The 10,437-nt window shown below is 37.1% G+C and overlaps 4 protein-coding genes across 4 annotated transcripts in view; 2 read left to right on the top strand and 2 right to left on the bottom strand.

The window, feature by feature from the left end:
* The window catches only part of LOC105312958 (multidrug resistance-associated protein 7-like), a 9,799-nt gene extending 6,269 nt beyond the window's left edge, over positions 1-3,530 (top strand). The window contains exons 10-20 of the mRNA XM_019997344.1: positions 2-51; positions 178-338; positions 391-668; positions 802-866; positions 908-965; positions 1,011-1,147; positions 2,170-2,248; positions 2,295-2,361; positions 2,415-2,512; positions 2,729-2,841; positions 3,252-3,530. Coding sequence (XP_019852903.1) covers positions 2-51; positions 178-338; positions 391-668; positions 802-866; positions 908-965; positions 1,011-1,147; positions 2,170-2,248; positions 2,295-2,361; positions 2,415-2,512; positions 2,729-2,841; positions 3,252-3,393 — 1,248 coding nt within the window. The 3' untranslated portion in view covers positions 3,394-3,530. The remainder of the gene's footprint in view (position 1; positions 52-177; positions 339-390; positions 669-801; positions 867-907; positions 966-1,010; positions 1,148-2,169; positions 2,249-2,294; positions 2,362-2,414; positions 2,513-2,728; positions 2,842-3,251) is intronic.
* Positions 3,531-3,568: 38 nt separating this feature from the next.
* LOC109582592 (uncharacterized) lies at positions 3,569-5,353 on the bottom strand. The gene is made up of 5 exons (XM_019997389.1): positions 5,268-5,353; positions 4,892-5,218; positions 4,469-4,721; positions 4,233-4,409; positions 3,569-4,175 (listed from the first exon to the last, which is right to left on the bottom strand). The coding sequence occupies exons 1-5, from the start codon at positions 5,331-5,333 to the stop codon at positions 3,868-3,870; spliced, it is 1,131 nt and encodes a 376-aa protein (XP_019852948.1). The 5' UTR covers positions 5,334-5,353; the 3' UTR covers positions 3,569-3,867.
* A 149-nt stretch (positions 5,354-5,502) lies between these two features.
* Positions 5,503-6,884, top strand: LOC105312957 (uncharacterized). Its single transcript, XM_011405998.2, has 8 exons — positions 5,503-5,596; positions 5,643-5,795; positions 5,845-5,961; positions 6,003-6,152; positions 6,234-6,404; positions 6,459-6,556; positions 6,611-6,747; positions 6,797-6,884. Exons 1-8 carry the CDS (start codon positions 5,519-5,521, stop codon positions 6,847-6,849), a joined length of 957 nt encoding a protein of 318 aa, XP_011404300.1. The 5' UTR covers positions 5,503-5,518; the 3' UTR covers positions 6,850-6,884.
* On the bottom strand, positions 6,847-10,426 carry LOC100638216 (leucine-rich repeat and IQ domain-containing protein 3-like). The gene is made up of 8 exons (XM_003386993.2): positions 10,218-10,426; positions 9,956-10,156; positions 9,339-9,529; positions 9,089-9,221; positions 8,887-9,044; positions 7,893-8,834; positions 7,670-7,838; positions 6,847-7,491 (listed from the first exon to the last, which is right to left on the bottom strand). The coding sequence occupies exons 1-8, from the start codon at positions 10,386-10,388 to the stop codon at positions 6,955-6,957; spliced, it is 2,502 nt and encodes an 833-aa protein (XP_003387041.2). The 5' UTR covers positions 10,389-10,426; the 3' UTR covers positions 6,847-6,954.
* Between the last annotated feature and the right edge of the window lie 11 nt (positions 10,427-10,437).

Here is a 10,437-nt window from a genome sequence, read left to right as displayed (position 1 = left end):
TCTTGCCATAATTTATTATTACATTCAGAAATATTATAGAAGAACATCCAGGTAATGATAATGGACGGTACAATCTCTTTATTTAGGACAGACAGACACCATTCAATCTTTCTCTCTCTCTCTCTCCCTCTCTCCCTCCCTCTCTCTCTCTCCCCCCCTCTCTCTCCCTCTCCTCAGGGAACTAAAAAGGCTCTCTACAGTGACTCTGTCTCCGGTCTATGCTCATTTTCAAGAGACTCTGACTGGTCTTACGACCATCAGAGCTCTGAGAGCTACGAAGAGATTCATGAAAGAGAACGAGACAAAACTGGACATGAGCCAAAGAGCAAACTATGGAAGTAAGAATTTATTTATTTATTTTATTTATTTATTAATTTTCTTGTCAAACAGGTTATGCAGTTGCCCAGTGGTTAAGCATTAGACTACAGATGTTGGGCGTGGCTATGGTAGGGGGTGTGGCTTTTATTGCCGTCCTAGAGCATCACTTTGCTGGCTCAGTTGATCCCGGTCTTGTTGGACTAGCGATATCCTATGCACTCTCAGTCACTAACCTCCTCTCTGGAGTTGTGACGTCTTTTACTGAAACCGAGAAAGAAATGGTCAGTGTTGAAAGAGCAATGCAGTATATCAGGGGAGCTCCTGTGGAAAGAAATAATGATAATAATAATGTGAGTTTATACTGATTTATATTGATTCATACTGATTTCTATCGATTCGTACTGATCTATATTGATTCATGCTAATTTATATTGATTCATACTGATTTATGTTGATTTATGCTGATATTATAATATTATTTAGTCTCCACCCATTGATTGGCCAACCAGAGGAGTAATAGAATTTCAAAGAGTGGTACTGAAGTACAGGTAATGTCACATGACTATCACATGATCACATACCATTATAGGGAAGGACTAGCACCTGCCTTAAAAGGAATTTCAATTAATATAAGATCGGCAGAGAAGGTATTTCATATCAATTAGTATATTTATTAATTATGAGGGTCTTAGGTAGGTGTGGTTGGAAGGACAGGTGCCGGTAAATCGAGTTTGTTTCAAGCTTTGTTTCGTATGATTGATCCGCTTGAATCAGGAGCCATCCTCATTGATGCCATTAACATATCAACTGTATCACTTGACAGATTGAGGTGAGACTGAGCCATAATTATGACACTTGTTACATTTTCTGATACATATTGATGTCCTTATGCTGTGTAGAAAGTTTGAGCTGATTCCGACTTCATTTTTTCAAGTTACGGCTATTTTAAGAAAATGTCAAAAATCTGAAAAATACCCAAGGCTATAGTCCATGGTTTTTCGAAAAATTGGCCAAAAAATGACCCCAAATTTTTATTACATTTTCTGATACATATTGATGTCCTTATGCTGTGTAGAAAGTTTGAGTCGATTCCAACTTCAATTTTTCAAGTTACAGCCATTTTAAGAAAACGTCAAAAATCTGAAAAATACCCAAAGCTATAGTCCATGGTTTTTTTGAAAAAATGGCCAAAAAATGACCCCCAATTTTTATTACATTTTCTGATACATATTGATGTCCTTATGCTGTGTAGCAAGTTTGAAGTGATTCCGACTTCATTTTTTCAAGTTACGGCTATTTTAAGAAAACGTCAAAAATCTGAAAAATACCCAAGGCTATAGTCCATGGTTTTTTGAAAAAATGGCCAAAAAATGACCCCAAATTTTTATTACATTTTCTGATACATATTGATGTCCTTATGCTGTGTAGAAAGTTTGAGTCGATTCCGACTTCAATTTTTCAAGTTACAGCCATTTTAAGAAAACGTCAAAAATCTAAAAAATACCCAAGGCTATAGTCCATGGTTTTTTTGAAAAAATGGCCAAAAAATGACCCCCAATTTTTATTACATTTTCTGATGCATATTGATGTCCTTATGCTGTGTAGCAAGTTTGAGGCGATTCCGACTTCAATTTTTCAAGTTACGGTCATTTTAAGAAAACGTCAAAAATCTGAAAAATACCCAAGGCTATAGTCCATGGTTTTTTTTCCAAAAAATGGCCAAAAAATGACCCCAAATTTTTATTACATTTTCTGATACATATTGATGCCCTTATGCTACATGTAGAAAGTTTGAGCTGATGATTACAATTATTATTGTATTTTTTGAAATAAAAATGTTGTCCTTTTCAGATCTTCAATGGCCATTATACCACAAGATCCTTTCCTGTTCAACGGAACAGTGCAGGAGAACCTTGACCCTTGCAGTAAAGTAGGTCCACCATTTCACCAGCAATGCACCATCCCTTCCTCCATAGTGTTCTGAATACGAGGTCTGGTCTGCTTTAGAGAGATGTCACTTAAAGACAGTGATAGAGGATTTAGGTTAGTACACTTGTACTGTTTGTATCATGTGATTATCATGTGATTCCCTGCAGGAGGATTAGGGGCTTCAGTTGAGGACAGAGGGCGTGTCTTTTCTGTTGGACAGAGACAGCTAATGTGTCTAACGAGGGCACTTCTCACCAAGTCAAAGGTAGAGGGAAATGAAGAATTCTCACCTTTTCATTTTTGACTAAATTTGGCCTGTGACTCTGTACTATAGCACAGGGACTTTGGGCCGACTTTTAAGCAACTTTAAAATTTTGTATAAAATCTAAATTTGATTGGAATCAATTCAAACTTTCTACACAGCATAACAACATGTATCAGGAAATGTTAAATGGAGTTATATTTTCTTTCATTATTTTAGATAATTTGTATCGATGAAGCCACTGCTAGTGTTGACCTCAGCACTGATGCTCACATTCAGAAAACCATCAGAACAGAATTTGTTACCTCAACAGTCATCACTATAGCCCACAGGTATACATGTAGCACCTATTAATATTACACCAATGGACAGCTGCTGTTTGCCCGCCTTTTAAGGCATTATCACTTGTAAGGGTGTACAGAATATTCCTGGTATGGACTGTTAGTAGGAAGGTAGCTTGTATCGAATGTCTTGAAGAATGCGAGTATTGACATTCCAAGTTACATACATGTACATCTATTAGTTAAAGTGCTTGAATTTGCTATGAGAACTATTGATTTTGATAAGGAACAGGAACTTCCTTTTACTCCCTTCCCTTCCGACATTTTTAAATTTGTTAAGGACACCATATTGGGCCCACACTACCTTTCCTTAATAATTTGGTGTTTTTGTTACATATACATAGCTCCTAGTCACAGATAAAATACTTCTTTTTTTTAAAGTGATTTATATTATATTGTAGAATTGAGACAGTTTTAAATTGTGATCGTATTCTTGTGATGGAGGGAGGGCGTGTCAAAGAGTTTGATGCACCTGGAGTGTTGCTAGGTGACCCAAACTCAATCTTCTCTTCACTTTTTAATGAATACAAGAACAGGAGATGAGCAACTAAAATATCAGTACTATTAGCATTATTATCATTAACATTATTATTATTATTGTTATTATTATTGTTATTATTATTGTTCTATTTTATTGCATTAAAATTAACACTGCAAGTAACACTATCAGTGTCTATCAAGTCCATTGATTCTTCATGGCTGCTCATTAACAATCTTAATGATAGACTATACAGGAAACTGTATATGTGTCTTTTTTTAATAAAAAAAACAACAACATGAAAAGTCAGCATAATATGTAGTTAAAAATTACATATTAAAATAATGGATACATAATGTATCATAAAATGACAAGTTATTATTGTTATAGTCCTTTACTAATTAGATCTAATATGCAGGAAACAAAAAAGGAATACAAATAGTTTAAAATCTGTGAAATTAGAAATGCAAAAAAAGAAAATTGTAGAATGTGGCTCTATGCAAAAGGAAAAGCACATGTACATGTGTGTAAAATGTCTTTTATATGTAGTCATCATCTTTATTAAAGGTAGGAGACGCAGCATAGGCAGGATTGGAATTAAGCTTGTTCTCGTAATCATCTGCAAACAAAGAGGATTTGGACAGGCGTGATGAAGTCCTGCCATCTTCTCCATTGTGAATGGAGAGTGTAAAACCCGGTCCATTAGTGAAGGAGTCTCTGTACAGTGAGTTAACAGAAACTGCTGGAGAAGGAGGAGAGAGAATTTGAAGTCTTGGAGGAGGTTGAATTGGAGGAAAACTCTCTGTGTTCCTGTTGGAACTAAGTTGATTATCTTTTGAAGATCTACCTACAGTAAAGAAAGGTTGATTTATAATTATGTTTGCTCAGTTATATTTTGACTTACTCTTCTTGTAGAATGCAATCATTAAGATAATGATACTAACAGAAAGTGTGATGGTTAATATGATATTAATTATTAGCAGTGAGAGTAGGTCAGTATTATCACTGTTACCAGCAGTACTTACACTGTCAGTAGAACTTACACTGTCAGTAGAACTTGCTTTTGTAGAATTTTCACAACCTAATATATAAGTATATATGTAACTATATGCTTAAAAATAATAGTATTATCATGCTGACCTGATGAGTTATTGGTCACAATGGATTGCTTGCAGTTGTCGCCAGTAAAACCAGTCAAACAGGTTATTCTGTACGAAATCACCATAGTCCTTGTATATGCTGTACTTTGATAGGAATTGTTGGTGGTGATACTTAAGTTTATATAAGTATTAGAGAGGACTGGGTTACGAATGTTGAATGGAATGTTATCAATGAGATCGTCTTGAGAGGTGACATCACGATCATAAATTCTCACACTCACCCTTAGTCCTGCCTGCATTGGATGGATGGAGTTGTTTAAATGTAATAGAATAGAATATAGAAATGTAATCAAAATTATATAATAGTTTAAATAATAGCTCTAAAGTAATGCCATGCAGAAAAAAGGGAAAAGGAATAAAAACGACCGAGTAAACTCTGCAAGAGAGAGACATCATTTCTTACATCAATAGTATCTTCTCTTATTGTAAATGTCATTGGGTTAGGCACATCTCCAGGCAGAGCAACACCAAAAGGGAAACTGATGTCATTAGAATCACTGCGTGATGAATCATAATCACTGGAGTAGCTACTGTAAGGACAATTCCTGTTAGAACTGCTGTAGGTGTAGGGCTGGAGGCAAACTTGGAAGTATGTTTCACAAAAATTGGTGAGGAGACGGCAGTTTGGTGGATTTCGATCAGCATCATCACAGCAGAGGTGATGAATGGTAGCTCCTTCTGGATTCTCCCATTTCACCAAAGCAACTTGCACCATATAGTTTCCACAAACCTAAAATATAGGGAGGAGAATAAAAGAGAGTATAAGAATACTGACTTACTATTCTCTGATAAACAGAGAGCAGTATTACAGCAACAGTAAACCTCCTGCAAGTAGAGAATTCCATTCTCTCCTATTAATGATAAGTCCAGTATTGTCTGCATTTTTATAGGAATAAAAACAATTGTGATGACGTACCGGAATTTGAAACAGGATATAACGTATTTGAAATTAAATTAATTAATTGACTGATCCATATCCAGTAATTCCGGTTTGATATAAAGGCGTGGCTTGTTGCCTAGGTGATTCATCATGGCGGCAGTCCCAGTCCAAGTGAAAGCCGAGGCCTACAAGACAAGAGAACATCCTGAGAGCCCAAAGGATGCAAGAGTAAGTATCTATGGCCGCACAAATATTTATAAATATTTATTGACAGCTCTCAGCGCTGATTGTAGAGGCCCAGTTGTACCAGCAGTTACAAGAACAGACTGCACAGCTTGAGGAGTTTAGAAAGAAAGTTCAGAAACGTCTCAAAAAGCAAAGACAAGAAACTTCAAGACAAACGATCGTCATTGAAAAGCATGCGAAAGTAAATTATCAGAAAAAATTGAAATTATAATAACGTTAATTAAAAACAGAGTGAGGTGGGCGGGGAAGAGGTGTGTCCAGAGTTGGATGGTTCCCACGGTATAACAGTCATTGATTGTAGAAAAGAACAATCAAAATGTATACAGCAACTTCTCTCTCTTTGTGAGGTTTGGCAATAAATAATTAAATTTAAAGAAATTTCTTATAGAAACCACCAGTCTCTGCCACACCTCCTGCTCAGGTTACTCTTAAACCTACGGTTTTTAGGGAAAAACCTAAACCATCTTTAATGCCAAAACCTGTCGTCAATCAGAAAACCTCTTCTGAACAGAAGAGAACATTCACCAATAAAGCAGAGGTAGATTTCTCTTTCCTTTTTGAATCTTTTCTTTCTTGAAGAATTAAACTTTCTCTTTTGCAACTTTTCTTTCTCTTTTAGGCTGCTAGTCATCATCTAACAGTGAGGAGGCTCTACTCAGCAGTTGAGAGACAGCAGTCACGTGTTAATGCTATCAATAGACAGCACCAAAAGGAAGCAGAGAAGAGAAAGAGAGAGAGAGAAGAAGAACGAAGACAAATAGAGCGACAGTATAGTCCTAAAGAATCTGCCGTATGTATTTTATTTATAATGTCACAGTATTTTTATTATTTTTTTATGATGAAGGTTATTCTTGCTGAGAGAGAAAATGCCAAACAATGGCTGGAGATGGTTGCTTTAGAAAGGAGGCATCAGAAATTAGTGAAAGAGAAAGAGAATGAGAGGTACTTGGTGCATGTCATCTTCTTGTTATCATCAGACATTGATCATCTCTCTAGATTTTGTGAGGCGTTGCAGTTTTTGCTGCATGAAAAGTATCCAGATCTTCCATCTTTATGCCCCTGTCATCCTTCTATTTGGAAAGCTGATCCGATGAAATGTGCAAGAAACTGTCCATTTTATTGCAACCACTCAAGTCAGAAAAGTTCCTTTAATTTTTGATTTTGTTTTTTTGAATGCTGTAGGGTTTGCAAGGGAGCTCTCATCTCTTCTATGCTCTGTCACTGAACACAAATAAAACAAAAAAGTATTTTATTATCATTTTTAAAATTATTTTTTTGCATTAAATCAATCATTAATGAACTATACATTGTGTACTGTACTTCATTTAAACTAGGATGAGTTAGCTATGACTTTGCAGTACTAGTTTCCTCTTCTCATCTTCTCTGGTCACACAGTTACTATACAAATTACCTGCCCCTGGCTCCAGGACTGGACTGGCAACTGCAGTATTTCTCAAAGACACTTGTAGTGAATTAAAAGGTGTTGTACCACCGCTATTCTGCCAGCGTGGGTGGAGCGGTCTATATACATCATACATCAATGGTGTCTCGTCTGAACGGAGTCTGTTGATAACGGGAAAGTTTCCAGGCTCGTCATTCATAACATGACTCCCTCTCTGCCAGGTTCTGTGTGATCCTAACGTCCAACTACGCATTGATTTAGGACTATATCCTTCTTGCTCACAAGCTCTTAGTAGAGGTCCCAGTAGACTATTGTCGGCCATTGTTGCTTCTGGTATGGCTTTGTATGCCTCCAGTAGGTTTTCTCTTGGAGTGTCACTGCTTAGAAGTATAGGAGAGCACCTTTGTGCTGCTTCTTTTCTGGCTTTCTCTCTAGCTACTTTTTGTTTAGCTTCCATTAACTGGTGAGACACCAACTAGAGACAAAATGTAGAGGAGGAAAGAAATGATTTTTAATGAGGAAAGATTGCAGCTTAGAATGTGCCAATTTCATTTTTAACACATACATCATTTACAATGCTTCTGGTGCAAGTGTAATATGAAATAGCAAAATAGCTTCTTGTATTCTATGTATATCATGATGACAGTCAGTACCTGTATCATTTGAGTGCTGAGCTGGTTCTTGTCGCTCACTGATTCCTGTCTAAGCCTCTCTTCTCTCATTTGCATGAAGTTTTTAGTAATTTCTTGTCTCTCAGTTTCATTCTCTCTCTGAGTCTGGACTGTGTCATGCACATCATCTGAGGCAGCTTCCTTCTCCAACCTTGAAAATAAATAATAAATAAAAATGTATACAGTTTTTCTTCTTCTCTCTAACCTTCTTTTTTCCATTGTTATTTTATGATCAATTGCAACATTAGTTTGTACAAATTTCTTAGCAAACTCCTCGTCATTGATCCTACACTGAAGAACTTCATATTCCTTTTCAACATTAGCAACTCTTCTTAGGTGATCCTCCTCTCTTCTAATGTCTTGCTTTTCTCTCTCTCTTTGAAGTCGTGTTTCTTCCTCAATCCTCCAGCTCATGATATTCTCTTTGATCATTGCTTGGTACTGCTGGAGTCTTTCTCTTCTCACCTCTCTCTCCTGTCTCACTTGTGCTACTAGTCCAGTCTTTGTCTCTATGTCCTTGTTCTTCTGGTTGGATCGATACTCTTTCTCCAATTGCCTCAAAGCAGTAAGATTCATCGTGGCATGATTGCGTATGAAAGTTTGAGTGTCTTTGGTGATTTCAGGTAGCTTTTTTGTTAAATCGATTTCATCTTGGGCTTTCTTCTTTTCCTCTTCTACAATTGCTTTCATTTTTCCTTTTGATTTCCTGATCTCGTCTCCTCCATCCCTCACCGAATCTTTATGCATCTCAATCTTGTTAAGATTCTCAACTGAGCGGTGAGTCCCACTGATACTCAAATCACCGACGCAATCAATATGATGTGCATCGGTTGATCTTTGATTCGATTTCTTGATTGGCCTGAAAAATTTCCTCGCCATTTTTGTACTCTTCTTGTTTTTAAGTAGGACCCTTGCACTGCTTATTGCCTTGTGCAGCTCAGCAGTGCAGGGTCTCTTGGCTGATTGAGGTATAGCGTATATACTTGGTAGAAGAGGAGAGAGTCTTTGTTGAGTGTTAGGAGAAGTTGGAGGAGGAGGAGGGCCTGATTTGACCAATGGAAAGCTCTGGTTTAAAGGTGGCATTGCTGTAGAGCACAGCACTTCTCTGAGATTCCTGTCTCTCTTTTCTTTTCTCTTCATAATAGCACTAATAATGATACATGTTCATGAGTGTTACTGTATTGTTGGATGATATTTACTTTATTTGCATGTTAATGTTCTCTGGTAGTCTTTTCCTTGTGAGCCAGCCCCGTACCCACCTCTGAATGATGATGACTGGACTGTAGTGCGACTGGACAGCATCAACCGATTGTATTAGAGAATGGACCTTATTTATTTCCGTTTGATAGTCGTTGTCCTACAAGAAAGGAGAACCTCAGAAATGCTCTTTGTTGCTCTTACTTCTTCAACCGGAAGGTAGAGGAGCTTGTTAAATGACTTGGCAAGAGCTCGGAACTTCCCAGCAAGATAGAGGTTTTCAATAATTTCGTCGTCAGATATTACATGATAATCCAATGCTTTTAGCGTTAGGATACTATAAAAAATAATAAAAGATGAAATGTATTTGTGCATGTAAGCATGTTTCAATTGATTCTGAACTACATGTATACGCAAATCGTAGCCATTTCTAATGAAGCCCAGTCAGTCTCACCAGTTAACAGCAATGTGACGATAATTGGATAAAAGAGATACTGGAGTGTCATGGAGTGTCAATATCTGTAGCTGAGGGCATGATCCTAGCTTTAATATGCAGTCCTTCTTTGTTAGTAAGTTTCCATGCAAGTAGAGGACTTTGAGGGATATCAGAGCACTCCAGTATTGAGCATCAGGCAAAGTTTGTATCTGAAAAGACAAAGGAAATAGTTACCATAGGGTGGGGGATCACTTGTGATCATTAGCGTTCTTAGCGAGTATACTTAAGAACGCCAATTAAGCCGGTGCTAATAGCACTTCTGCCTTTATGTAAACTAGTACAAGATCAGTAACAAGATAACACTGGATAGGGTTCAGTTCGGGCTTCCTAAGTGCAGTTCATACGCTATTAAATTGGATTTTTTTTACCACTGATTTTCTTTCTATTTTTGCTAATATTACATTTCACTAAATCAGGGTCCCCTTGAAAATGCTAAAATTTAAATTTTAAAAGCACAATTAGTACCCACCCTATATAATGTAGTATCAAGTATACAGGGGATCTTGCTGATAAAAACACAGAAAGGATGCATGCATTTATACAAGTCTAGTTGTGTACACAAGGTATAATTGTACTTCATTTCCAGAGATGTCTAATTTAACCAAATTGATGCAGGATTGGAATGGCTGAATGTTAGAGATGAAGTTCCCAGGTAAGTTGATGATACTTAGTAATGGACTAGAGAGAACTACCAGCTCATCTATAGAGTGGAGAGAGTGGAAGGGAAGCGAGAGGTACTGCACTTGCTCCCTTTCTTGTGCATCAGATGAAATTCCCTAAAATAAGAGCAAAGAAATGTAAAAATGGTGTCATTTTTTGCAGCACTGAAGTCCTCACTCTAGTTTCTTCTAGCAAGGCTTGATCTAGCACTTTCAAAACTCCTTTCTTAATGGCGGACCTAACAGCTTCTCTTTGTCTCTTCTTGGTGTTTATCTCGTACTGACTCTCAACAGTTTTTGTCGAGGGCTCCAGTCTATGCTGCATCAGAATCCACTGAGGGGTAGCCATGTTGCTGCTTGGTTGCTATAGCAACTGGTGCAGAACAATAAAATTAAAT

This window comes from Amphimedon queenslandica, unplaced genomic scaffold (assembly GCF_000090795.2).
Source record: "Amphimedon queenslandica unplaced genomic scaffold, v1.1 AMPQUscaffold_13374, whole genome shotgun sequence".
Taxonomy (NCBI): domain Eukaryota; kingdom Metazoa; phylum Porifera; class Demospongiae; order Haplosclerida; family Niphatidae; genus Amphimedon; species Amphimedon queenslandica.
The sequence above is the reverse complement of the archived record's forward strand: the minus strand, read 5'-3'. Positions and strand labels throughout refer to the sequence as shown.